At 50.5% G+C, this 27,985-nt stretch overlaps 3 protein-coding genes across 12 annotated transcripts in view; 1 reads left to right on the top strand and 2 right to left on the bottom strand.

The window, feature by feature from the left end:
* DDB2 (damage specific DNA binding protein 2) overlaps nt 1–27,985 on the bottom strand; it is a 48,947-nt gene that overhangs the window by 12,995 nt on the left and 7,967 nt on the right. The window contains exons 1-2 of one of the 6 annotated variants that reach the window (XM_055715364.1): nt 5,219–5,347; nt 180–363 (exon numbers count right to left, since the gene is read on the bottom strand). In XM_055715364.1, the coding sequence (XP_055571339.1) occupies nt 180–351 (172 nt within the window). In that variant the 5' untranslated portion in view covers nt 352–363; nt 5,219–5,347. Of the gene's footprint in view, nt 1–179; nt 978–1,034; nt 1,190–2,386; nt 4,975–5,218; nt 5,348–27,985 lie in introns of those variants that run through there. The other 5 variants (XM_027804773.2, XM_055715362.1, XM_055715363.1 and 2 more) reach the window with 5 other exon arrangements.
* Nucleotides 5,315–26,086, top strand: PACSIN3 (protein kinase C and casein kinase substrate in neurons 3). Of its 5 annotated transcripts, none has more exons than XM_055715366.1 (12): nt 5,315–5,457; nt 16,727–16,796; nt 18,273–18,373; nt 18,810–18,966; nt 19,753–19,988; nt 20,391–20,546; nt 21,079–21,254; nt 22,066–22,186; nt 22,645–22,781; nt 23,416–23,481; nt 23,992–24,152; nt 25,771–26,086. In XM_055715366.1, the coding sequence occupies exons 3-12, from the start codon at nt 18,320–18,322 to the stop codon at nt 25,884–25,886; spliced, it is 1,380 nt and encodes a 459-aa protein (XP_055571341.1). In that variant the 5' UTR covers nt 5,315–5,457; nt 16,727–16,796; nt 18,273–18,319; the 3' UTR covers nt 25,887–26,086. The 5 variants fall into 5 exon arrangements, with proteins under 5 accessions (XP_055571341.1, XP_055571344.1, XP_055571342.1 ...); XM_055715367.1 differs by lacking the exon at nt 5,315–5,457 and adding an exon at nt 5,610–5,692; XM_027804778.2 differs by lacking the exon at nt 5,315–5,457 and adding an exon at nt 6,378–6,745.
* LOC129736539 (basic proline-rich protein-like) lies at nt 5,471–8,296 on the bottom strand. Its single transcript, XM_055717029.1, has 2 exons — nt 8,287–8,296; nt 5,471–6,372 (listed from the first exon to the last, which is right to left on the bottom strand). Exons 1-2 carry the CDS (start codon nt 8,294–8,296, stop codon nt 5,471–5,473), a joined length of 912 nt encoding a protein of 303 aa, XP_055573004.1.

The following is a 27,985-nucleotide window of genomic DNA, read 5'->3' on the forward strand; positions in this document are numbered from 1 at the left end:
CGGATAACTGGAGGATGTACTACCCCAATACTTCTCTGTGTATCGCTTCAATATATAACCCCATCTGAGCACTCATGCCTGAACACGCTTCTTGGCATTCACCCTCTTCAACTAGTCGATGCCTGTCATTTAGGGTAAATCTGGTTGGGAGAAACAGTAAGGATCTGAGGAAATGTTACCGATTTTCTCTGGGGGTTTGGATGTTTTTCTCACAAACAACCTCTTTGCTGGTGGCTCATTCCCTAGCTCCCCGTAGTCCGCTTTCCTCTTCCCAGCTGATTTTGCCTCTTCCGGCCAATGCTCATGTGCCCTCTCGTGCTTCTTGTCCTTTGGCGGGTTCACTGGAGCCATTCTGTCTGACCGCTGAAAGCAAACAAAGCAGGGAAGGTAAGACAGTCACACACACTTAACTGGAGGCCAGAGAGGAAAACTGGAACGAAACACATCCCAGCGGTCTTGGAAGCTGTGATGATACCTGTACCCTCTTTCATCAGCACGACACTAGCTTTCTGTTGTGCTCCGCTGGAGAAGGGAACAGGTTCAATAAATTCTTCTTTGTTCACATAAGGAAATGAACGTATACTGAAGCGTTACAGTATGTTTTGACAGATGTGCTTCTACCGAACTTTTAAGCTTGAAAACCCTCGGATCTGCACAAAGTACATCTGTGAAACCACATAATGCCCTGACTGTTCCTCCAGCGGCTCACACTGCGCTCTTCAGATGGGGCTCGGGAGAAGGTCAGAGCTCACGGCGCTGCCCGAGGCCGGCGCTCCCCGGCACCGGCTGGGGTTCCCGCACCGGCCGCCCCCCGCCCTGCTTCGGCCCAGCCAGGCCGCCAGGCCCCCGGGGAGAGGCGCCGGCCGCCCCGGCCTCCCGCCGCGGGCTGCTTCCCCCGTGCGGGAGCGGCTGTCCCGGGGCTCGCCCCGCCCGTGTCACACGGCCCGGCGGGCCGGGAGCCAGCCCCCCCGGCGGCGGCCACCCCCGCGGCCCGGCTCCCCGCGCCCGGCCGGGCAGGGCCGCCCCGCTCTCACCTGCGCCGCCGGCCTCCGCTCCCCCGGCGCGGCCGAGGTCGGCCCCGGCCCCTCCCCTGCGGTTTCATAACCGGGGCGGGAAGGGGGGGCAGCGGCTCCCGGCGCGGCCCCGCGGGACGGGCTCCCCCGCCGGCCATGCGGCACGGCACGGAACGCCGCGGCACGGCGGGGCTCAGCGGCGGGGGCGCGGCGGCGGGGCTCGGCCCGGGCCCCGGGCGCGCAAGGCCGCGGGCAGCGGAGGCGGCTCTCCGGGGCGGCTGCCCGGGCGGCACCTGCCCCAGCGGCGGGGAAGGGCCCGCGGCAGGCGCGCAGCGGCCGATGGCCACATCCTGCTCCAGGAGGCGCCTCCCGCCAGCAGGGGCGGCCGGTGCGGGAGCTCCGCTGAGAAACGCACGGGAAGGGCAGATACAACGGCCGCGGCGAGCGCAGCTCAGGCACTGCGACACCCGCGTGGGGAAGCGAAGGGGGAAGGAAGAGCCCAGCGCCATGGCGGGGGCACCGCCGCGGCCCCTCGCCTGCCGCGGGCCAGCCAGGGCAGCAGGGCCCGTGCTGCAGGCCTGCCGGTAACGGTGCAGAGTAATTAAGGGCCAGTCAGCCACGCAGCTGGCTGTGAACACAGGTCCTAAAACGTCTGTGCATTACCACTCCTTGAGTTACGGCGGTTTAGGGTCTGGGTGCCGGGGTTTTTTTGCACTAAACTATAGTTACCTACGCGTTTTCTCACGTATTAGGAAATGCACAGAAAAACTACTCAGGAAAACAACAAAGACACAAACTCTCTGCTTTTCTCCTGAACCATAACAACGCTGTATCAGCTGCTGCCATCCCCAGTACCAAAATGACATATACACAAAAAATGATAACCACCAACAGACAACAAAATCCGGTTTTGAACGTACACGTCAATCCAATTAGCAAATCTTAAAGTCACCAAGCACTTCTGTCATAAACAACATTCTTTTTAGAACTGTACCCATTAACAAAAAATAGCAAGAGGAATAATTCAATGTAGCCCTTCCCTCCGGAGCCTCGAAGGCTTGATCTCCAGGAAGAGAAACTACTACAGAAGAAGATCCTTCTTGACGGCTATCAACGTTTTCATCTACAGGTCTGCAGAAGTTAGCACCACTGGAGACACAATCTATGGAGTTCATCAGGAACCACCAACAAAACAGCAATTAAATTACATAAATCTTAATATCTTTTGGGTTTTATATGCTTTAAAAGGGGTACATTTCAAAAGTCGGAACTGAAAAAAGGGCCCCAGGTACCAGCGTTCTTACACTGAAAGACTTGATGTCAATGCCCTATGTATTAACCCCAAAGAAAACTGACGCTGCTGCCCAGCTTACCTCCAGCAAAGATGTGCGCTTGCTGTCCCTGCTCTGTTTGTCTCCCAGCAGTAACGTCCCCGTGCAGAGCACACACAGAGTAACCAACACGTTTCCCTCCTGGAGCTATCACGGTTAGCATTTTTTACAATGGAATGGAACAGAACGGAATGGAATAGAATATTTCAGTTGGAAGGGGCCTACAACAATCATCCGGTCCAACTGCCTGACCGCTCCAGGGCTGACCTGAAGTTAAAGCACGTTGTTAAGGGCATCGTGCAAATGCCTCTGAAACACCGACAGGCTTGGGGCAACAACCACCCCTCTGGGAAGCCTGTTGCAGTGTCTGACACGCTCTTGGTAAAGAAACATTTCCTAATGTCCAGTCTAAACCTCCCCCGGCACAGCTTTGATCCATGCCCACGTGCCCTGTCACTGGGTACCAGGGAGGAGAGGTTGGCACCTCCCTCTGCACTTCCCCTGCTCGGGAAGCTGTGGAGAGCAACGAGGTCACCCTCAGCCTCCTTTCTCCAAACTGGACAAGCCCATACTCAGGACTCATTCGGGGACCTTCACATCCTCCTTTAACTGTGGGGCCCAGAACTGCACACAGTACTCAAGGTGAGCCAGTGCCACTGCTAAATACAGCTCAAAATACAGTACACTAAGCACAGCACTTTTATCATTTGATGACACAGTTTGCTTTCTCTAGAGAATCACCAGATATTTTTGTAATTATTATTCACTAAGGACAAGAAGAGCAGATGGTACACAACTCACACACAGAAGAAATGCCACTGGCCCGCAGTGCCCAGCTCAGGGTCTGTACGCTGAGCTGTTCATACGGTACGCTGAGCACGCCAGAGAGACTAATTCGAAAACATATTCTTGTATGTATTTACAGTCTCGCACTCTTCAAACTACAGTATGCAGCAAAGTCAGAGGAGTATAATTACGCGTGGGCAGGATATTAGGCTTATTTTTATGATGCCTTTTGTCCGACATACAATTACATTGAGGCTCTGCCTTAGTTACGGGATGTGGTTTCTCTACCACAGAACAAAGCTGTCTTGCCACCAGGTCTGGTAAAGCTATACTGTGACAAAGAAGATCAGCTCCACGGTATTTGTAAATACCATTAGGTATCGTGCCTCCTTGTCACCAGGATTTTTGTCCAAACCACAAATATTTTCAGCTACTTTAGTTTGACTACTGATGCGAAGGGTACCATTACAGCAACTAGACTGGTGTGCATATGAAAACAAGCCCATATTGCCCTAAAAAGTAGGAAAAAAAGTATAATCCTAAAGAGATAAAAAAGAAAGAGTAAATATCATACTGTCTGACCTCCTTCTATCCTATGACCATTACTAAGCTGCCCTGCACCAGGAAAATGGAACAAAAGTACTGCTGATGTGATGACCTCACTTGCCCGAGCACCCCATTTTCCCTGAGCCGTTCCAGCTTGGGAGGAAAGGATTGCAGCAGCCGTGCTATATAGTACTCTCGCCCTGCCATCAGTATGGGGGCGGCCAGGTCCCAAACGGAAAGTGTCTTACCTTAGATGCTCAGCACGTGGGATATCAATATCAAAAACATAGCGCAAATGCTGCATATAGAATATTAATGTATGACAGATGTTTGCCTTTTCTGTGTTTCATTACTGTACATTATTTTGACAACAGAATTAAAATCTCAGAATTTAACTGAATGAGGGAGCATCTACGCCAAAGAGTTAGGCTTGGGTTTGTTTCAGTAAAATACAAAGTTGATGCTTATACTCTCAGCTATGATTAACTCTGAGGACAAGATAAGCATCTTGCATCACTTTTTGAAAGGATGCTCATGGTTGTGCCACACCCAGGTACTTGTCACGGGTGCCCACCTTCCAGGGACCCCATGCAGGTAAAGGTGAACAGAGCATTGGCCCCAAAACAAATTCAGTGGAACAGTTTCTAGCGTCTGCTTTCCAGCACAGCAATTCATTGTACCTGAAGGGCATTAGCAATTACTTTTTCAGCTCCTCTGAAAACCGGGGCAGAGACAGAAAACACCCCAGTACTGGTCTGGAGAAGCGGGAGCACAAATTTACAGCATGTGCTTTCTCCCTCCTGCAAGGCTCTCGGCCTTTCCTTTCCCCACTGATGGAACAACCCCCACGGCAGACCCACGGCTGGCCCTTGGAGCTGCGTCCCACGTCACTTGGAAGCAGCCATGAGGGGAGGGCCAGCCAGGGCCTCGTGCCGTGAGCCCTGCCCCAGCACCACCGGGATGGCAGCCGGGGCCTGGCGTACCGAGCGGGAAGCCTGGCAGGCCAAGCCTGGCACGGGGAGGCGCCGGTTTCACCGGAGACACTGAGGGCCGGATTATTCCACAAAGGTTTCCAGAGGAAGGGCAGAGGGCCCGAGCGGTTAGCGGGAGCAGGGAAGGAGAAGCAGGACGCCAGGGCGGACGAGGCGAACGGCGCTGCAGGCCCGGGAAAAGCGGCTCGCACAGGCCCCACGGCCAGGGCACGGCGCGGCTGGGGACGTGCCACCCCCTGCCCCGCACACCAGGCAGCCCCGGGGGGCACCGGCCGCTGCAGCCCCCCCAGCGACCGCCCCGACACCGGCTACAGCTCTACGCCCAACGCGGGCCGCAGCCCGGCGCCCAGGGTCGGCCGAGCGCCGCCCGGGCGGGCAGCCCCCCTCACAGGGCCGCCGCCCCCGCCCTTCCCGCCGCCCGCCTTGACGGGGCGCCCCCGGGGCCAGGGCAGCCCCAGCCCGCGCCCCGCCGCCCAGCTCGGGCCCTCCCCGCCGCGGGGGAACGGGCGGCGGGGCCGACGCTGCCCTCCCACCCCCGCCCCGGCCCCACCTGCCCGGACAGAGCCCGCTCAGCGGCGGCCGCCCGTTAATTGGATCAAGGGCCCGGCGGGGGGGCAGCCTCGCCGCTACCGGAGCGCCCCGGGCCGGACCCGCCCCGGCGGGAGCTGCTGGAGGCGGGGCGGCAGCCCCCGTGTCCCGCGGCTGAAATAGGGGCAGGGCCCGGCCGGCTCCCAGCCCAGGTGGCCGGTCGCTGCCGGTCGCGCCGAGCCGAGCCGCGCCGCCTGTGAGGTAAGCGGCGGGGTCAGCCCTGCCGGGCTGCGGCTCCCCGCTGCCGGACCTGTTCCCCGTGGGGCGCCGGGGGTCCCGGCGCGGAGCCCGGCTCGGGAGGCGCTGGCAGCTGCGAGGGAAAAGTTTCCTCATGGAAAGGGGGCGGGGGGGAGGCGGCGCCCGGCGGCCGCTGCCCGCGGGGTGGAGGGGAGCGGGAGGCGGCTGGGCTCGGCTGGGCGCGGCGCGGAGACCCCCGGTAGGGCGGCGGGGCCGGGAAGGGCGGGGGGGCCGCGGTCCCCGGCAGGTTGCTCGCGGGGGGGGCTGGGGCAAGCTCCCGAGAGAGCTGCGGTCCCTCGGCGTGCCTTACAGCCTTGACCTTCACCGAGCGGCCGGGAGCCGGCCCGCCGCTGGGGGCCGCGGGGGCAGCCCTCCCCCCGGGGCCAGCGCCTCCGCTCCGCGGCGGGGACAGGGGCCCCTTTGTGCCGGGGCCGCCTGGAGCCGCTTCCCGCTGAAACCGGAGCCGCGGGCGCTGGCAGCGCTGTGGCCCCGGGGGCAGCGCGGCTTCCCGGGGCGAGGAGCCGCGCTGGGGCCCTGGCTCGGGGGGCTGCACCCGCTTTGTGCCGGGGCGGGGGGCGTGCTGCCGGGCGCTGAGCCGGGCTCCCGACGGCTGGAGCGGAGAAACGGCAAAAGGGGACGAGCCGTGGCCTTGCTCGTCCTCGTCTTCCCTTCTGGTGGCCGGGAGCGGGGCCGACCGAGGCTGCCGCCCGCCGCCGTGTGGGCTGGCCCCGGTGGGCTGCTGGGTTCCGCGCCCCCCGGCCCGGGGCAGGGGCCGCTGGTGAACACGCAGCGCGTTAGCGGGCCCCGGCAGCCGGTCTGTCACTTGTGGCTGCGTGCGGGGGGGAGCCGCCGTCCCCGCAAAGCCATCGATAAGTGAAACTAGCGCGGCCCAAACGCCTTAACCAGTTTCCCCACTTTCTGTGCCAGCTCTGCGTTCTTTGCCTGCTTCGGTTCTTCAGGCTTGGCGTTTGGTGGCGAGGGGACGGCTCGCTGGCCAACTGGGGATGCCTGCTGCTGGCCCGAGGAAGCAGCCTGGCCTTTCTGCTGCCCAACTGCGGCTCCCGACCCCCTGAAACGGGAGACAAGCCTCTCTCCCCTCCAAATCAACCGCCGCTCTAATTTGCACACAGGAATTTCTTATACGAGGGTAATTGATTGCAGTATGGAACCCTAGCAGAGCCTCCCGCTCCACCCTGGAATTCAAATGTCACCAAGAAGTCACTAAGCTTTAGGATGACTCAAGTCGCTCTGGGTGCGTAATGGGAGCAGAATGCACCCTTGCCGCGTGTGGGCTAAAATGACAGGGTCCGGGTGTCCTTGCGCCAGGTGTGAGCTGGTCTCTGGGTGGGGACACGGTGGAGCTTCTCCCTGTGCCTTGCGTAACCGGGCACATTCCTTTGGGCAGGGATTCACCTTTCTGTGAAGCACACAATGCGCTTTGTGGGTGACGGAGCCTGTTCTGCTTTCACCGAGTTTTGTGTTATTAATGGTATTTCACTAGAAGTTCCCTAAAATATTTACTGGATTGTCCTTTGAGTTGCAGCTTGGAACAGGATGAATGCATGAGCTGGATCAGCTGCTTGCTGCCCTCCCTATTCTGTGCCTGCTGTATTGTATTGCTTTATTGGCTTTTTTCCTTTTTTTTTTTTTTCTTCTGACCTATGAGTTTGAGCATCTCTGGCTTGCCTACACTTGTTCAACTGAAGACTGTCTTCTCCTTTTTGGGCTGTAAAAAGCAATAATTTCAGTGTGTAAGCTATGTGTAGGCCTGAGAACAACTGCCCACCTGGAATGCTGTTATCAAACGTCAGTGAGTAAGGATTGTGTGTGACTGGGCTGTGTCAAAATGCTGCAGGTCCTTGGCAGACCGTGTGTAACTAAGTCACAAAAACCTGAAAATCTTAGGGACCCAAACTAATTTCTTCTTCACAGGACAAAGGCTGGTGCTTTTAGTCATTCTGGGTTATTATGGATTTTACAAGAGCTAGCCTGAATCTTCTGGGCTTTCCCTGGATGACCACGAGTTTCAAAAAAATTTAAGTACATAGACACACACACACATATATATATATATCTTCTTTAAATTCAGCGATACAGTCAGGTATATTTGTAACATGACTGTTGTTCTTAGGAGATGCAAAACTGGTGAGAACCACACCAGGGGCAACATGAGCTTCTGTCACAGCTCATATGGTATCACTGAGCACGGTGGATACGCTGTTCTTTATTCTGGTCATCTTGGGGGGTAGAGATTATTCAGTTGTTGTTTGAACTGTTTGGTCTGTGTTGTGGCTGGCATCCAGGAATTGAACTGGGACCTCAAAAGCTAAAAGTATCTGTCTGTAGCCTGAGTGGAAAAAGCGATGCTCTTGATCAGAAATCATTAATAAACTGCCTCTATTTTTGCTGTCAGTTGATCGGCGATGTGTGAATTTGGGCTGCTCTTGAGAGTTCAGGGGGAAATGCCTAAACAATAGGAGAGCTGTTTAAGCCCTTTGAGGGACTCTTATCTTCTTAAAACATATTTTCTGATCGGGCAAGCTATTTTGCTGCTAGTTACTTGGCATGGTGAGTGTAGAGGGTACTGTGTGACAGGGAACTGTGTCAGATTAGGGGAAAAAAAGCCTTAATATCTTAGTCTAAAGCTTTAGTGGTTGGGACAGAAAACAGTGACTACTGTATCAGGAAGCTTTCGTGAAGAATTTGGGATTTTGCTCTTTGAAGAGTAACAAAAGAACTTTGCATCCTCAGAGGATTTAAGAAGTTGTTCAAGAGGTAGCTTTTTGCCACTACCTTGTGGCATGATGACCCCTGTAATTTAACATCCAAATGCTCTTTGACTGTCTGGGCACAAGTTTTTCCAGAAGTGCAGAGTGCAATGTCAATGCAGAGAGCCCAGTGCATCCTCTGCTGTGATCATCTAGCCTTGTTTCGGTGACTGGTATGTTAGTTTCATGTTCCTTCAAGCTGGAATGTGGGCTGAAGCTGGGCGCTGCTATAAGGCAATATGTGTGACTGGCATCCTAATCATATATCAGCCTTCTGTGGTTTTCCTCGCTGTGAATGGTGCAATGGGAAGGAGCCTTTCAGACTTGTGATGGTCAGAATTTGTGTGTTAAATCTAGTGGCTGTCACTGGGCATTGTAGTTTGTTGAAGAGGCATGTGAGAGATCTCCATGGCACCGGGGGCCTGGATCCAGAGGCATTAGAGGCTTGTGGAGGATTTTGTGCTTTCTTAGTAGGTGACTATGGTAGGGCTCTGTTTATCGTGACCTGTCAGTAAGTTTTTCCAGGCTAGAGGAGTTAGAATTGCTGCAGGCAACCCACAACTAACAGTGTTGGCAATCCTTCAGCCTCCTCAGTCCCGTCCATGCTATGGGCTTGCCCACGCTATCTCCCTCCTGTTTGCAGGAAGATACTGTACCTTCCTCCTGGGCTGCTGGGGTCACGGTCAGTCTTCTCAGCTGCCTATAGACGATACCTGTTGACAATAACTTCCCTCCCTTTCCCAAATCCCTGCTGCTGAGCCAGACCTCTCTGGCTTCTGAGAGTGCTGAGCTGCACCAGCTGCAGCATTGCTGGGCAGAACTTGGAAGCAGGCATGCTGCCTGTCTCTGACAAGGGCAAGAAGCTTTCGTGGAGGATTGGGAGAAGATTCAACAGATTTCACTTTTTGAATGATTCTAGGTATTTATTTTTGCTTCTTGGTGTTCTCAGTCAGCTCCTCCTTGTACTAGGACTGCTGACCTGTGGAAGCCTGTGTGAAAGCTTGTTGACTCCAGCAGGCTTCTACCTCAATGCAAGCAAAAAAACAGGGTTATGAGCTGTGGGATAGAAGCTGCATCAGGAAGCCATTGGGGGGAAATAAAGCCCACTGGATTGCTCTATTTGTGCCTTCTGTTTTCAGAAAGCCTTCCAGGATTCTTTCCTCACAGGTCAGGCTGAGTCCTGAGGATCAGAAGCTGAGGTCGTTGCTTTGAGCAATGGGCCAAAAAAGCAACTGACATTCCAGTGATGCTGAAAAGTTGAAATCTGTCCTGTAATGTGTGCCCTTTGGGCTGACTGTCCCATTTGCTTGTGTTCTCATGGAATCTTCTGGATAACATCTGGGATATGAAGTAATTTATATTAATAGTCCTGTTTTTCAGCTTGAGATTCAAAAACTTATTTGAAGAAGCACTACTGATACCAAAGAGCAGATTCTGCGCAGATAGTGTGAAAGTAGATAAAAGTTGCTCCATGACATACAGGATAATGAACTTCAAGAAGAATGCATGAAGTATAAAATGCCGCGGTCCAGGCCAGTTCCTAATGGCTGCCCAACTTCAACCATGTTATCTGTGTGTACCTCTGGGAAGTCTGTCAGAAAGGCACGTGAGTGGCTTTAGCAGTGGAAAACCTACGAAGTGATTGAATCTGCCCAACTCTTCTTGAGGCAGGAGATGCTACGAAGGGAGTCTTAAGTTACTGAATGCTCTCTCAAGTCTATGGAGCAAACGATGCTTTCTTTTTAACATGCCAGGTCCCATAAAAGACATAAAAAAATACAGTACTTTGAATTCACTGGCCATATGATTGCCACACCCTTGGTCTGAATGACAAAAGACTTGCCAACTCTATCTCCCACTCCCCCTACCTCAGAAGACAGCTAATGGAAAAGGCAACAATTGGTAAAGTGAAGCCAGAAGTTGCAGAACTGCAGCTGGGTTGCAAAACCACAGGGGCTTCCAAATGGGAGGAAGGGCTCAAGAAGGCTGACTGGAGACATCTGACTACTGTGCAGTCTAGTGAAGCAAGAAACCACCAGAAGCTCAGTGTTAGAACAGAGCTAACGGGCTTGTGGCTCCTCTAAAGGTTGTTTGAGCCCATTGATTGCAGGTCTGCTTCATTAACACTTCTTAATGCATTCAAGTAAACTTGATCCCTGCTCTGGGGGTTGTAAGGTGATTCAATCACAGAAGGAGAATACTCCATTGACAGGGTCTTACAGGAGTTTGCTTCCCTCTGCCCCCAGCCACAGGAAACTCCCCCAGTCACCACCTTACACTATTTCTCTCTTCTCTCTTCTCTTTGCTCAGGGTTGGATGAGGCTGGGGGATTTTTGTTCTTGTTTGGATCACTGCTGTTCACATAAAGATCTGAACAAAAAAACCTTCCAACCAGGCTTTGAGTAAAGAAGTGGGTGGACAGGCTCAGCCTGCTGTTGTGATGAGTTACCTTCACGTTATAGGCAGTGGTGTTACAGTGCAGAAAAAACGTTAACAGGTGAAATATAGATTATATCCTGGAAAAACTGTCTGCAATTCAGTGCAGATTGAGACTACTGTGGAGAGGGGTATAATAGCTTTTGGCTGGAGCTTTAAACACCTGTTTATCAGTGATTTGGGAAGAAATAGTTTCCAGTTGTTTGGGATCCCTTCTGATTAAAAGGGAAGTGCTGATTGCATGTGTTTGCTGGCAAGCTTGGTGTTTGGTTGCAGAGAATGATGCAGCAGGGTAGACGGTACCCTGGGAAGTACCCAGTGTGGAAACAAGTGAAGAGGCTCAGTGAGTGGGACAGTAGAGATTACAGGTTCTCAACATGTGCAAGAGTTATAAACCTTGCCCTGAGAAAAGGGTGAGACAATGACTGTGAGGACTGGGAAGTGGGCATGCCTGACTACTGCGTGGAACGGGAGCTGTGCTGTTATTAGCTTACAGGGCTAAGAAGGGAGGGTACTATAGTGTTTTTTTCTGGTAGCTCAGATGTGTCTCCTTGTTAAGCTATCTACAGCTCCTGGTTGTAGCTGCCTGTTAAATACAAGACACAGCATACTTGTCAAGGTTATTCCAGTAACCATTTGGAACATACGAAGTGAACGTGACCTGTTGCCCTGTTAAGAGTATGGTACCCTATGATCCAGCACTGATTTCCTCTCTCCTTCAACCCAGTGGATATTGGAGATTATTAATAAATTTTTTTATAGTTTTTCCCTAGTTATTCTTCCTAACACAGACCTTAATAGCCCAATACATTCCTTCGTTAACACTGTCTCATACTGCTGTGTTAACCAGGGTAGATTTGTGTTCCCATAATACTACAGACCTCCTACATCATACTGGAAAAGAAAGCAAATTTTTTGCTTTTCTTGGTGAAACGATTTCTACTTGATAAAGCTATGTCAGTCAGGAATGTTAACCCTTAGATCAGCAGCAATGTGTTGGTAGAAGCCTGCCTTGTAGCCTTGGCCTCTGAGAACCTGTCAGGGAGCAGCTAATAAATGCGGAAACTATTTAATTCTGCATGGACATTTTGAAAACAGCTTGGGGTAGCACACAGGGGGATGCCCATCTTCAGTACGTTAGCTTGGTCTGAATGTGAAGATGACCGGTATAAAGAAGCTGTGGTCTGAAATAAGAGTAACAAAGCAGCATGTAGACTCAGGAGCGCAGCTCTTTAAGTGGAACAGGATCTTGTCTGCATTTTAGTACTTCGGTATAATCACGGAGAGCTTTGCTAGTGGGCAGCCGCATGATCTCCAGAGAATCGTTGTCTGTGAGATGGGCTTCTGTTACAGGCCTGCACGTAGCCCAAGTGACCTTTGTGTGTAGTCACTGTTCTGCCTGATGTCTCTGACCTCTCCCTGGCGGGAGAGATCAGCTGAAATCTTGCTCGAAACTGCATTAGGCAGCCCTGGCAGGCTTCAGTCCTTAGGGAGCGGCTGGGAAACACTGGCTTTTAGTCCCTGTCCCAGTCAGGTGACTCTACCGAGGGTGTGACCAGAGCTATAACTATCTCCAAAGGAAGTTTGGGAGGATCTTGTTACTCAGCATCCTCTCTAGCTGTAGTGAAGAACTGCCCTCCCTTCAGAAAGGTGAGTACACCTGTAAATATCAGTCCTCCTATATAACGTGCTCCAGGCGAGCACGTTACTGGGCATCGTTACAGCCACTGGTTCAGAGCTACTGGCTGTGCACCTCCAGAGATGCTGGGGCTGGAAAGGACACCTTGGCACATGCTCCATTTCATTCTCTCCATCAGGGACCTTCCTAGAGCTGCTATACCAACAGCAATCCAGTTCATTACACTGCTGGAGTCTTGTGGAACCTCCCAGCTCCAGCTCTCTAGTTTCACAACAAGTTAACAGGAATAAAAAAAAGGATTTTCATGTCTTTTTTTTTTTTTTTTTTTCCTGTAAGGAGAGGGAGACTGTCGTCCTTTTGTGTATTTGGATTGTTCAGATTAAAAATGTTTATTTGCAACCTACACCAGAAGTGCCCTGGAGTGAAAACCGCACCACTGCCTGCTATACAGAAAAGTGACTCTGGGACTCAGATTGGCCTCAGAAATCTCACATTGCTGCATTGTGGTGTAAGTTGTTGTCTTGAGGTGGAAATTAGGTAGTAGGAGCCCATTCCCGATTAAAACTCTGGCTTAGCTTGGCTTTAACACCTATATAGAAACTGGTCTAAAATAAAAACATCTCTATTCTATTACTAGATAAATATAGCTCAGCTTGTTCCTATATGTGTCTGCATCCCGTGTTTGCTGTTGCACTTGCGAAAGGGCAGAAGAGTTGGGCAGAAGCTGTTGCTGGGGGTGAACTCCTGCAGGGCTGCATGTACCAGTCCTTTCAGCATTCGTAGAGTTCAGAGGCTTGTTCTTGGCAAGCTTAGGAACACAGTTGCTCACAAGGAGTCTCAGGAGGCAGTCGAGCAATGCACAGAAGCGATGCCTTGGGCATTTGGAGGCTGGAAGTATTGGAGTGTGGTGTAGAGGGAAGAGGATCTCTGTGGTTTACCTGCCTTAGGGAAAGGTTTCTGAAGCGGAGAAGAGTGATTATTACTGTTCGGTCTAGAAGTTTTATTTGTGGGTCAGGGCCCTGTTGTACTCGTGTTGTGCAAACATGAAACAAAAAGATGTACCTTGCAGTGCATTGCCAGGTTCACACTTGTTTTGAAAGGGAAGGTTTTAGCCTGACACCTGGGTCTGAGGGCAGGGATCTGTGGTCTGGGATGTGTGACTGACTGGAGTAGGGGTGAGATTAACAACATGGTTAAAGGTGGAAGCAGCTCTGCTGTGACAAGCCCTCTGGCATTTCCCCAAGTGGAGCTTCGTACAAGTGAGGCAGTCGTGAGCCGTTCTACCTTTCTGCAGCTAAAGACCAAGAGACATATTTTTAATAACTTAATAGGGAGTTGGTAGCAGGTGTGGCCTAATAAACTAAGTTGTCATAAGTGAGAGCAGGTATTTGGGGGAAGGAAGGAAGGAAGGACCTTTTCTAACACTACTAGCAGAAAGGGTTGTACCCCTGCAGAAATCTCACTTATGTGGTTCAGTTTGTCTGCCTGATGTTGCTGGTTGTGGTGGTGCCTGTGATGCCCTCATCTGTAATCCTGCAAGGTGTGAAGTGAATGGACATGTAATCACTCTCTCCTTCCTCCTTCAGAGACCTTCTCTTGCAGGAGCTGCAGCAAGGTCTCAAGTAGCTCTTAACTGTGAGAGCTGGAAGTGGGAAGGCGGGGATGAACATTCCTTTGCCCTGCAAATATAATTTGCTAGATAGTCTCCTCTTAGCAGAGGTGGCAGTGGCATCTGAAGGAGTCTGTTCGGTGGTGCTGACCCACAAATAACTCTAGCTGACCCAGTATAACTCCAGCTATATTGCTCATACTCCACAGGCTCTGCCAGCCCTCCTGAATCACATGGTGGCTCCTGCTATATCAGCCTGCCCACAAGGTAGCCCTTGTCATCTCTGCTTTGCTGTACAACAGCCTCCAGGCTTTGGCATGTATAACTCGTATATATTTGTTCTTCCTGGCAAACTTGGGTTTTCCCTGGTCGTAAGCTCTTGGTGGCTCACAACACATGCCATGTTTCAGGAATAACTAGGCGTGAAGGGGTGGAGTGGCCATCTATTTGATCTTCAGGGCTCAGGGTGACAGCAGCAGCTGTTCTTCAGCCCCTGTGTGCAGTACCGAGTAGATTCCCTATGTCTGCATGCAGATCCAATTTGATCTGCTGACTGACATGGGCTCGTGCAGTATGTAAAGTCCAGAAAAAGCCTGGTCCTCCTTGTTCTTTGACCTTTTTGCTTCTACCAGGCTGGGTTTTTCTGGACTTCTATAAAGTCTGTACAACTGCTACGGAAATATGTACTTGACTGGCTGCTACTCGGGTCATGGAGATTAGCCTGTAGAAATGTTATACTACTTTATTGTATTCTCCCACCTAGCTACTATGTCGATGACTACAGTACAGCCTTAAGCTGTGGAACACTTTGCCACTTGGTATCATGGATACTGGAAACTCATGTGGGTTCAAAATCAGATTGGAGAAATTAGTAGAAGTGAAATTCTTTTGAGTGTTACTAAATTCATAGGTGCCACATCTAGCTCGGGAAGTTCCTGTCAACAAATGGTTAGAAGCTTGGAGAGCATGCAGGGAGGCATCGTGTATGCTCGCTCTGTTCTCCAAGCGAGGGAAGGTATCTGCTCTTGGCTGCTCTCTACAGAGGCTATGAGGCTACGGGAACCCTTAGTCTGATCCAGCACAGCTACTATTATGTTTCAGAGCCTGTTGATCTTGGTGATAGTAAAACTAGTTATTTGGGTTTGTAATTCCTCAGAAAATCGTAGGTATGGCTCAAATTCAAACGTGGGAACTGCAGGAAGAATGGATTCGAGGGTTTGGATTTTTTTTTTTGCTTGACTGTCCCCTCAAATGAACAAGCACGCTCTGACACACAACAGCTTTCCGCGTTTACCCCCAAATCCTAGCGCTGTGTAGCCAGCCCGAATTGGAAACCAGAGATGGAAGGCATGTTTGTGATTCACTGCTTCCTGATAAAGTGGGGATGGGAGTGTGGTGTGGAAAAAGTGACACAGCCTTCATCTGTCATATCTAATTGATCTATGTCTTCACTGGGAGAAAGAAAAAAAGGATCTGGGGCAGTTTTAAGTATACTTTTACATAACTTTTACGTTCATGAAGTTTTTTAATCTTGGCAATTTCAGGAATGTTTGGTCTGGTTTTACTGGGGAGGCACTAGGAAGTCTTAGAAGGTTTATGATGAGCTATATAAACTTTTATCCAGTGACCTGGATCATGCAAAAGTGTCCCAGTTCTTCTCCCCTCCCACCAAAGGTTACTAGTCTGTTTGTGGTAACCCAGTCCACTTCTCTTTCCTCCTATTTTCTTTCACTCCTCCTCCAAAACTGTCTTAATGTCTGGCTAAAAATTCTACTCCCAGGTTTTTCAGTTTCTTCTCTCGGCTGTATTAACTCCCAGTTGCCCTGACCTTCCAGCCTAAGCCGAGCGGACATTAGGGACTGAGAAGAAGGGTTTTTTGCTTGTCTGTTTTTAAAATACATAGACTTTTGAGATTGAAGTAAATCTCCAGGGAAGTGAATGTGAGGTAAACAAAAAATGCTTCTTTCTGCCCTTGTGTCCCTTAGCCTCTGCAGGCCTTTTACTTCCCTTTCCTCTGTGAAAAGTTGATGACAGTTACCTATACCACAATGGCAAAATAAGAATTATTTCTAAGAACGTGATGGGGACAGTGTACAGAACCAAGGGACAAACAGGCTCTGCTGGTAGCAAGCCACAGCCTGTCGGGCAGTACTAGGGGCTGTGCTACTAAAGGAGTGTAGGCTTCTAGCCCAGAATATGCATTCTTGTGGGTTATGGCTTTGTTTTTTACATGTAGGGTTATCAAGTCCTTAGTCTTGTGTATCAGTCTTCTTTATTAAAAAGGGACTGGAGGAAGCATATGTGTGTCCTTTCCTTTTTCTCCCAGAGCCAGCTATGTGTAAAGGTGCGTGCAGCGGTGCGTGGGGGTGGTGGGGTCTGCTAACCTGGCTGCTGTACGGTGAAGGGGGACCAGGCCCCATGTACGGTCCCTGGGGAGCGTGCTTATTTTAGGCCATTCTGGCCCGAGCTGTTCCCTTTGCTCAGCTGTTGTGATGCTACCTTTCCCGCACAGTGCTGTCATGCCGCCCCAATGTTTCTATTTAAACTCTCTCTGGGGCTAGATCTTGTGACACAAGGATTTGGCATCTCTCCTACGTGCTGGAATGTGGCATCTCAGGAGGCACAGTGGCTGCAGCTGCTATATCAGAGGGTACTCCTCCTAGTAGCTGGCAGAAGGGGGACACCCCTGGGATTGCAATGCATCAGAACAGACAGCATCCCTGCAAAGGAGCAGCAGTATCTAACTGTGTCCATCTCTGTCTCCTCCAATCTTTTTCACAGTTTGAAGAGCTCAGGACATACTTGCCAGCTGCCCACCGCTCCCCTGCGGCGTCTCACTTTCAGCTTTCAGGTATGTGGTTACCACGGACAGGAGTAGAGCTGTGTGCCCTGGAGGCACAGAAAATAGCTTTGCAGCCCGCTGACAAATGGTGGGGAGGGACAGGGACAGCCTGTGGCATGGGTGGGGGTATTCTTCAGGTTTCAAGGTTCATGCACCTGACAGCTTGCTTCAGTGATGGGAATTCAGCACACTCAGCCTTCTGTAGAAACCCAAGAGGAGCAGCATTAATGTGCTTCTGACACTCTGCACGGGATGTAACGTGACAAACGGAGCCGAAGTGTTTCCAGGGGAAATGCAGGGAATTCCTGCAGTCTGTGTTGGGGTGCTTCACGGTGTGGCTCATGCCACTGAGAAGGATTTGCAGGAGGTGGGAGATGTGGACTCTTGACCTGATCTTCCTCCTCTCTGCTGTGTGCTCTGTGGGCTGGCAGAATGAGCAGATACCTCTCTGGGGTGTGAGGGAAGCTTTTTATAACTAGGAATGTGCAAGAGGAGAAGTGGCAGCAAAGGACGTCTATGCTGTGTTAACCCAGGCTTGCCTTGAATGGAGCGGGTTTGTGTGCGAGCGACTGGGCTTGGGCCGTTCTCCATTACTCCGTCTCTGTCCTGCACAAAAGCAACCCTGAACCTCTCCCCCAGAAAATCATAGTCTTGCACCGCATCAGGAACAAACTGGCAGTGCAGATTAGCACGGGGGAATGAGACAACAGAGGACGAGAGGAACCTTTTACCTTCTGGCCTAGATTTTGAGCTTAATGCAGTGAGAGAGTTGAACATAATGAAAATGCCAGCTCTACAGGGATGTTTCTGGGGAAGCGGTGCTGCTGGGCATTTGGCATGTGTGCTGCAGTGCCATTTGGCTGAGTATGCCCCAGCATGTTTCTGTAGTTCTGCTCAAGCCCAGCTCAGCTGGTGGGCAGCTTATCAGGCTCCTCCCCATTCAAGACATGCCTGCCTGCTGACTGCTCAGCCTTGTTTTCTCCAGTCGGTGGTTGTAATCCCATAATCCTGAGTCATACTGGGAAGCTGGAGCCATCTCCATTGACAGAAGACTTATTTAAAGTCTTTCAGGGCAGACTTCAAATAGCTTTAGCTACCTCCAGTTTCTGTAGCTTTTGCTACCCTATTGAGGGCCTTGGTGAAGAAAGGAATGTCAGCAGAGATGTCTGGTGCTGCTGAAGGATGTTGGATTCTCTGTCATCTCTGGTATCTGTATTGCTGAGGTTTGGCAAGATTGTCCTCCTCAGCATGCCTTCCCTGTGTGCTACAGGCCTGCCAAGGAGGCTGGCTGTCCGCAGGGAGGGAGGAGGCATCTCAGGGCATCTCTGCTGGGTCTAGCCATCTGCCACTGGAGGTGCAGCGATGCCTGTACTTGCCTGCAGGGCAGTAAGTTGGGCTCCCCCAGCTCCAAGAGTCATGGAGAACTGTACTCTCTGCAAAGGCTCAGCCAGTGCTATGTTAGAAATGACTTTTCTCTCTTCTCAGCTTAACTGAAATCTGCAAAAATTCTCTGCTGCAAGAAAAAGGGGGTGATGTCATCAGAAGATGATGCTGGCGGGGAGGCTCCTGGGGGCAGTTTCTGGGAGGTAAGGAAGGGTAACTGGAGTCTGATGGAGGTACAAATGTCTTCTTACCTCCCACCAGTGGAATTAGGGGGTTGAGTTTTCCAGTTCTCTGGGTGGCATGTTGCTCTTGGAGTAGAAGGGAGGAACTCTGGGGAGGTTCAGTAACACACGGTGTGTTACTGCAGGGAGGAGGTGACCCTTTCTTCCACAGATGCTGTGGAATCAGAGTTCCTTGTTCAGCTGACGCTGATCTGAGCTGTGAGAGGCAAGCAAAGCATCTCGGCTTCTTCCCTCCACTGCTATGTCTTCCTGAGAGAGTGCCACAGAAGGGTCTGAGCCCAGCTGCTGGCTTTGGAAGGGCCTGTGCTCCCTCTGATGTGATGGTTGACCTGCTGCTGTCTGTTCTGAAGGAATACAAAATCCAGTACAGTATAAATGATGATGTGTGAAATTTCAGGCTGGAAACTACAGGCGGACGGTGAAACGTGTGGATGATGGGTACCGGCTCTGCAATGACTTAATCTCCTGCTTCCAGGAGCGAGCCAAGATAGAGAAGAACTATGCCCAGCAGCTGACAGAGTGGTCCCGTAAGTGGAGGACCAATGTGGAGAAAGGTAAAGTTGGCAGGTTGGACTGGGAGCAGGATGCAGTCATTGCACTCTTCTTTGAGTGCTATCTCTTACTGAGGTGATGCTGCTTCCTTGGGGACAGGTTTCCCTTCTCCAGGAAAGGGGTGACTTACTTGGGGGTGTCTCTTTTGTGTGTGTATGTCTGTTTCTGTAGCCAGTCCTCTGGTTCACTTGGAGAGGTGTTCTCTACATTGTTAGCCATTTGGTTAAAAAAAAAAAAAAGTCTATTTGTTTAGTTTGGCAAGTCCTTGGGCAGTCCAAGTCTTAAATTAAGCTGCAGATCTCCCCTTTTAAGGATGGCTTGGCTGCCTCTCCTCCTCCAGTCACAGATAACTACTAATGCTGTGATTTAGTGGCAGTGGGCTTGAACTGATAGCATCTCACAAAGTAGTGGGAAACAGTGGGACACCTGCCCCAGAGGATCTTCTGGTGAAGCAGAAGCTTAGCCTCAGTCATGAACTAGTGTTGCTGTCTGTCCTGAAGCTGAGGCCGGGTCTATGAAGAGAACTTCCTAGAGAAACTTTCTCCTAGCAGACACCATCTGGGACAGCTAAGGCTGCCCAGGAAGAAATGCCGGCCTCTGCCAGCTGTAACAGCCAGTCTGGATGCTGCCTGTGGGGACTGTATGGAGACCGGTCAGTGCTGGCTGACTTGTGTCACAGAGGAGAGTTAAGTGCCTCCATATGAACATATGTGTGTAGGAGGAAAAGAATTTGTGTTCCCTTCTGTGGGCAGGAGGTGTAAGAGCCCCTCTGGTGCTTGTTCCTGCAGGTCCACAGTATGGTACTCTGGAGAAGGCCTGGCACGCCTTCCTGACAGCTGCAGACAAACTGAGTGAAATTCATTTATGTGTCCGGAACCACCTGGCTGGTGAAGACTCAGATAAGATCAAGGCCTGGCAGAAGGAGGCCTACCACAAGCAGATGATTGGAGGCTTCAAGGAGACGAAGGAGGCAGAGGATGGGTTCCGCAAGGCCCAGAAACCTTGGGTGAAGAAGATGAAAGACGTGAGCGGTGTGAACGGGGAAGGGATAAGGGCAGCCCAGCTGGCTGCCCGAGAGCCACTGGCCAAACAAACTGGGTTTAGCCAGAGTAGCGGAGAATGCCAGAGAGGGAGGGATGTCTCGATGGTCCCTTGTTCTTGGTGGTTTTGTAGCTTCCTTCCCATGTGGGAAGCCTTTGGTAGCAGGCTCTGTATTCCTCCTGCATGGCAGGTGAGCACTGAAAGAGATCATTCGGAGGGACCTCTTCCCTTTGTAGCATGGTTTAGGAAACGCCGAATCGGCATTCTTGTTAGGCTGTGCCGAAACAATTGCTGCTGATTGCAACAAATGGTAACCTGCCCTTGCTGAGTAATGGAGGACCAACATGGTCAGGATCATGGCTTTCTCTGCATCTTTGTCCTACAGGTGGAGACCTCTAAGAAAAACTACCATGCAGCACGGAAGGAGGAGAAAACAGCCCATACAAGGGAGAACCATGCCAAGGCAGACTCCTCTGTCTCACAGGAACAGCTGCGCAAGTTGCAGGAGCGTGTAGAGAAGTGCACTCAAGAGGCCGAGAAGGTGAGTGTGTGTTGTATGGATGTGGGTCACAAGGATACTCGTCTTGAGGTTTGTAATGTCACTCAGTGAAATGGCTTCTGCTGAAGCCTGCGAGAAAGCGTGAGATCCCGTTGTCTGAGATTCAAGAGAGTGAGACTGACACTTCAGACTAAGTAAGGTGTCTCTGTCTTTGATGTTAGGCAAGATCTAAATAAACCAAAAAAATAAATAGGGCATTTGGTGTGGGGAGTGGGAGCTACAAAGCTGAAGACTTGGCCACCAAAAGTAGCTGGTTTGCCTGCTGACCAGTGAGTGAAAGTGCAGATGACCCTCCTATGGAAGAGGGTGGCGAGAGAGAACAAAGAACTTCCAAGAATATTAGGAGAGCAATGGACTGGGATATCAGCTGTGGGGTTTCTTCTTCTTTCTGTGGTGTATTTATTGAGCAGTGCAGGGGGAAAAAAAACAACTTGTCAGTCCCAAGCCAGAGCAGGGTGACTGTCATCATCAAGGCAACACATCTCACCACTGCTGTCCTCCTGGGTCGATACAGTGTAAGGATCAATATGAGAAGATGCTGGAAGAGCTGAACCGCTACAATCCCCGCTACATGGAGGACATGGAGCAAGTGTTTGAAGGCTGTCAGGAAGCAGAGCGCAAGCGGTTGTGCTTCTTTAAGGAGATGTTCCTGAACTTGCACCAGCATCTCAACCTTTCCACCAGTGAAAGGTACCAGCTCTGAGACAGAGGGAATTCCACCAACCTGGGATGCCCTGGGCTCTGGCGGGAGGTACCAGTTGCGGTGTCTGTGAAAGGGAGCTGCCTGCTTGCACCTGCCAGGTCTTGCTCCTTCCCCTTCCAGGTGTGTCTTAGAACAGTCCCTTTAGACTGACCAGTTCTGGGGTGTCTGGTGGTGGACAGTGCCAGGTTCCCCAGCGGGGATTCTTTCTGCCCCTGAACTCTTCTGCTACTGTCTAGTACTGTCCTGTGGATGTTTCTATTCCATGAAATGCCTCCATGTTGCTATATGTAATCCCAGTCTGAGGAGTGCAGCTCTGTTGCCTTCTAGTATCTATTACACTCATTCTGCCCTGAGTAAAGAGACCTTTTGAGAGATAACGATCACTGTAAGCCCACAAGCTGCCCTAAGTAGGAGTTACATGGGGGAAATAGGTGCAGGCAAAAGTCTTCTGTGCTCCTGTGCTTTTAAGGTGGAGGTAACTAATCTGCGACACCTCCCAGCCTGTGTGCAAGAATGTGCCAGGCTCCTTCAACGCTCACTTGATGAGCTGTGCTGAGAGCTGGCAGATGTTTGCCGCTGCCACACCAAACAAGCCTGTCCCGTTTGCCAAGCTAGCTCTTCTGTAGGGGTGGCTCTGTTTTCCTAGGGTCAAACAGATGCTGGTCTAGCATCCTTAATCCTGTGGGATTTCAGATGGTATGTAATTGTGCATGAGGTTACACTCCTCCTTCCTATTTGACTTTTGGGAAACTGCTGAGGGAGTTGGTTACTGGTGGTTCTGTCTGTTCCTGGTCGTAGCTTTCATGTGTTGTATCGAGATCTCTACCAAGTCATCATGGCTGCGGACAACCAGGAGGACCTGAAGTGGTGGCGCAACACTCATGGACCAGGCATGGCGATGAATTGGCCTCAGTTTGAGGTGATGTAGCATTCTAGAGTGTATTATTACTATTTCAGACATTTAGCTGCTTTACTGAAATCGGTGGATTGCTAGTCTTGTGTTGGAAGGACCTTGTCTTTGTTTGATAGGCCCAGGATGTTTGGCTCTTCTAAAACTTCTGTTGTGTTGCAAGCTCTCTGTGCCCAAAGGGACGTGTGCAACCCTGCCAAACAGCAAATACTCTAGCCATCCAGCTGCAAGGTCAAAGAACAGAAGGTGGTGCTCAGGGCCTTGGGACAAGTTCCTAACAGCTCCTCTTGTTGCACCTTGGGATTCAACAGGAGTGAGCCTGCTATGCCAGCAAGGCCATCTGGCTGACCAGCCCAGCCACAGCTGCAGTACGACCTGGTGTTCTGTCCTTCTGTATTGGTCAGAAAAGATGCACAGAGCTTTTGTATCGGAGTGGCTTGATGGTGTTAATGCTTTTCCCTGAACAGGAATGGTCCCTTGAAACGCAGCGGGCAATCACCAAGAAGGAGAAGAGTGGCAAAATGGCTGACGATGTCACGCTGACCAGCATCTTGCCTACACGAGATGGTGTTGTCTCTCAGACCCCTCTGCAGACAAGGCAAAAGTAAGGGCTGGAGTCTGGGGGACATCAGTCCTGATGCAAAGCACAGTCCTGCCTAGGGTCATGCATGAGTTGGATCGATGGCTGTGATCTCTCCCTTAACTTCCTGTCTCTTGCCCATGCCGCTCTGGAAGAGACAATGTAGAAAAAACAGGGTTTAGGGTAGCTGCTTGGTTTCGTTGGGTGGTGGGGTTTTTTTGTCTAACATGTACTGCCTCACAAGGTACCTTCCTTGTACAGATCTTTCCAGTGATGAGACTTGGCCCAGTCAGATGAACGCTGTGTGAGATTCTGGCATGCATTTCCCCAATTCTTCTTCCTCCCACACAGGGTGAGGAGAGTTGTTAGCTGTACTGCTTCCTAAATGGAGGCATCAGATTTTAATTTTTTTTCTTGGCATGGTGCTGAGTACTTTTTGATAAACCTGGGTATAGCCGCTTCCCTTGCCAGAAGGCAAGCTGGACAACAGGGAGAGCCTGAAGAGACTCATGTCCTACAGTTCCAGCAGCCTTCGTGCTTTTAACTGTGAACTGGCCTAAGTGAACTGGGCAGAAAAAAAGGGGGATCTAGAGATGTCTCAAGGCCACTACTGTGTTTCAGTCTATTGGATTCAGGGGCCCTATTTGCCAATCTACAGGTTTTCCTATCAAGAGGAGCAGAACAGCCTTTTCTATGACAGCCTGAAGGCACCCACCCATGTGAAGTTAGTATGGAATGTAGCCTTTTCAGGGGGTTTCAGGTTCCAGGTGCCTGTCCTCTGCTGCTCTTCCCCTCTGCTCTTTTTCCTGACTTGGAAAACAGCATTCTAGACATCTTTTTGGGATGGGAGACTGCTTTTCCTGTCTGTCTTATTCTTGGCTGGAATAACTCGGGAAACAGCTGGGCTCTCCAGTTAGGATTGGCCTTCCTTGTGTTAGAGGTTCTGCTAGAGTAGGATAAGGTCATGAAGAGTGTGCATGTGGGGAAATATTTTGAGAATGAGTTACCCTCCTGGCCCTCAGGGATGTAGTGCTGGGATACTTTTAACCAGATCTAGTATCTCCTGGGATCTCTCCTCCCTGTTGACCTTCGCTTGGCTGTTGGGCTTCTTGCACCTTGTTCTAGGGCACAGCAGTCTTAGCAGGGGAGTCAGGGTGGTGCATGATTCGGGCAGAGGTGGGTGAGATGAGTCTGCTAACAACTATCTTGTCCCCTCTCTCCTTCCACATAAAAGCGGAGGGAAGGAAGACATTTCAGAGTGGTCAGATGAGGACACTCCCAAGAAGTGCCTGGATGCCAATGGGCATGAGGAGGACATAAAGGTACCAGGTGTACGGGTACGAGCGCTGTATGATTACACAGGACAGGAGGCTGATGAGCTGAGCTTTAAAGCAGGTACAGAAGCACTAATCTCTCACTAACCTTTTGCTGTCCTCACTCGGGCTGACTGATTGAAACCCTCTTCAAGAACTGGATGTCCCCTTGAGAACTAATACATATTCTTCTTCCCCCGGCCTGACCCATCACCAGCTCCTCTGAGGGGGATGATACACTGGGAAGGCCATCCTGTTCTAGACTAAGGGACAGTGTGAGGTCACGTAAAAAGAGATGCCTTGGCCTTGGTCACAGGGAGAGCAGACCCCAAGTGATAAAACAGATCCTTTTTGCCTCCTCTTAAGGTATTTTATTCTGCATTGTATCTTGAGACTTTTATTAAATGCTTCTCCCTTGTGCCATTGGTACAATAATTATATAGGTGGTCTGGATTGTTCTTTGAAGTAACCAGAATATAGCTGTTTCAGGAGAAAGCTCAGCTCACTGTCATGCACCACTGAAGGCAGAGTTCAGCTGGCCAAAACCAGCTATGCGAACTGTTGCTCAAAATGGGCATGTTGAGAGTGGAGATCCTGGCTTGCAGCAGAGGACTGAGCGAGAGAATGCTAGAGCAAACAGACCCTTCCCCTTTCTCTTCCTTCAGTTAAATTTAGTTTGCACGTGCCACCTTCAACGTCAAGAGGACATCTGGATCTTGAGAGTGTCTCTTACTGTGCTCGTTATGAGTCTTACGTGGAATCTTTGTGCTGTACCTCTCCAGAATACACCTGTTTTAAAAGGGCACTGAAGTCCTTCAGAGCAGGGGCTTGTGCCTGAGGCCAATGTCTATGCTGTACTCTTACCATACTAGTAATTGTCCTAACACTAACTTGTTGCTTTAAAGTATCTTGCAATACGGGTGCTCTAGAACTTGACTCTTCGCTCTCTCTTTCCGCCCAGCAGATGTAACGAGGCATGACTGGTTAGCTTCAGTCATCCCCTTTTTGCATCCGCTCTGAGCAGCGTGCACTGGTAGGGCTTAAGCTTAACAGCAGATGACTTTCTGAGCCTCTGCCAGCGCGGGATGCGCCTACTGATGCAGTCAGACCTTCCTCTCTGGCAGACGTGTGACCTCCTACTGATGGAGAAGAGGACCTTTCTGCCCCTTCCCAAAGTAGAAGTGGAAAGGTTAAAAGCCTTTCCTGGTCATGGTCTTAGAAATGAGTTTATTCCATGCCTTGCTGGCCAAACCAGACACTCCATCATAGAATAGTCATTTTTGATCCTAACAGCCAGAGCTTATCAGCCTCTTACATTTCCTTCCCACCTGCTACAGAGGAGCTACTGAGAAAGAAACTTCTGAGATCCTTCTGATCTCTTAGACTTGTAAGCATGTTCCTCTGGGGGAAGGAAAGCAGGCAGAAATACAGGGCACAAAAATATGTCCGATGCTGAACAGTGGAAGTGAAGGTCTGCCTTTGAAGTTCCTTGGCCCAGGGGTGGTACCAAGCACAGCTATTGAAGAGGTCAGCAGCTCTGGCTCTGATTTAACTGTGCGGTATGAGACAGAGTGCCATAAGAGGAGAAAACTGGTGATCAGAGTAACTCATTGGGCTTTTTATCAGCTCCTCTGAGGTGGGGGAAAAATGCCGTGCTACTTTTCTCAAGGCTGCTTCCTAATAATTGGTTTTGCTTTTAGGTGAAGAATTAATGAAGATTAGTGAGGAAGATGAGCAGGGCTGGTGCAAGGGCCGACTCCTCACTGGCCAAGTTGGACTCTATCCTGCTAACTATGTTGAGAAGGTTGGATCATGATTGCTGCTGCCCTGCCAGTGTCTCACAGCTGTATCAGCATCTTCTGCAGAGGTTACTGGGTCACTGCTGGCCCCACTCCACCTCTGCAGTAAATCCAGCAACTTCTGGACTTTCAGGGCATGTATTCCATGTAACTAATGCTTCATTTTAAATGCCTAAACCTGTAGGGATTTTCTAATAAATAAACAAGGATGAGTAAAGACCTCTCTGCCTGTGAGCACTATAGGAGTGTAGGAGTGCAGAAGGGAACAGATCCTCTTGACTTGCACTCAGCGAAAGGAGATGTGACACATGCAACTCTTCAAAAACAGAGAAAGCAGACTTGCTTGGCCTCAATGCAGATGCGTCCATAGGGAGGTGGGGTCTGCCCTTCTCCCAGGCTTCCTGTTCAAGGAACTTAGATGTGCAGGGTAATAGGGAACTTAGAGCATTGCTTCCCCTTTTGGCTCAATCAAGCTGACTGGCAGGGAGCTATTTATTCTCCCACATCTTTCAGAAGTCTTCAGTATCCTTCACCTGCAGGCTTGTTGGCTCCCCTGGTACTTATACCAGCTGCCTTACCAGGTATAAGTGATGCAGTTTCAACAATCTGGACGTCCCATCCCATTGTCCTCAGATTTACTGGGACAACACCGGGAATGAATGATAGTATAGCTTGGGGACAGGAGGAGGCTTCTGTCTTGCATGATGTCGCTGTTCAGACTAACAAGTTGTGAACGCAGCTGTTGGGCAGCAGGTCTGAGGTGACTGAACGTTCCCTGAGCTAGAATGGGCCTTGACACACACTGAAGGCATTCCAGTGCAGTTGTGCATTTAGGGGTTCTAAGCAGTAGTATGTGTTGGGGTTTATAGTGCTTCTAGATTGTTCTGGCAATACCTTTCTTCATGAACACCCAGTGCACAGCAGAGACCCTCTTTTTCCTTCTTCTACGTTCTCTTGACTTAGGCATGCCAGAAGTGCCCTTCCCTGCTTTGCCAAAGACCCCTACACTGTGGTGAAGGGTAGCAGTGTGGAAGCTATCTGCTAGCTGGTGCAACATTAGTTATAGAGGGATAACTCTTCTTCTGGTGCTAAATTGCTGCAGGTGACCTTACACCCAGTTGTTAAGTGCCATTCAGCAGGGAGGACCTATAAAACCTCTTTTATCTGGCCTGTCTTTCTGCCCTTGAAAGCCTCTAGGGCTGCTGAGGCAAAGTGGGGTCCTGATCCCAGTACTGTGTGTTATCAAACACAAGGACTGATGGGACGTGTTCTGTACAGGATAAGCTCAAGGACTTGAGGGAACAAAAAAAGGGCAAGCTACCTTTTCTTTGAAAAACAAGCAGTAGTTTAAAAACAGTTTATTGAACTGCATCTGCTTGAAACTGTTGTTGAGATGCATTGTGAGTTTCTAGTAGTCTTCTGTAGTGAAATTCTTATTCTGGGTTAGCAGGTGAGGAACTTGGTTAAAAGACTTGGGAAACTCAGTCAAGCCTCCACCAAATACAGTGGGGTGAACCGCTTCAGAGCTGTTTGGAAAAGGGGTGACACAGATCAGGAAGCTGAAGTCATAGGTGAGCATTTGGGATTAAATGACCACAGAATGTTAATGGTGGCTTGTCAACCAAAATGGGTGTTTCACAAGTACAGATTGAAAAGGTGGGGATGGGCAGATTGAAACACTGTTAATTTAAGAGAAATTAAAGTATCACAAACATCTTGTTGCCTGCCTGCCAGACAGAGCAGAAATTAACCTATTACAGCATGCTGCATGCCTTGAAATGTAGTCTGCTGTGGACAAAGGGATCTGAGACTAGTGCCATTTAGTGCTTTTGTGAGACCACAGAAACGCATCAGCTGTTGAAAGGTCTTGCCTGAAGTGTCCCTACTGCTGTGCTTCATGCATGGGGGAGTAGAGTGTAAACCGAAAGAACAAGGCTAAAGCATTTTGTTCTGAATCTGTAATGTCATCAGTCAAGAAAAGAGAAAGTATTCCCAAAAGGCAATTAAAAGATCTAAGCAACAGACATTAAAAACACCTGGATTTAGCTATTAATTCACCTATTAGTATAGGTCCAATACTTGAAGAAGCCTCTAAGCTTATGCCATATAATTAGAG

Source organism: Falco cherrug, chromosome 7 (genome assembly GCF_023634085.1).
Source record: "Falco cherrug isolate bFalChe1 chromosome 7, bFalChe1.pri, whole genome shotgun sequence".
In the NCBI taxonomy this organism is placed as follows: Eukaryota; Metazoa; Chordata; class Aves; order Falconiformes; family Falconidae; genus Falco; species Falco cherrug.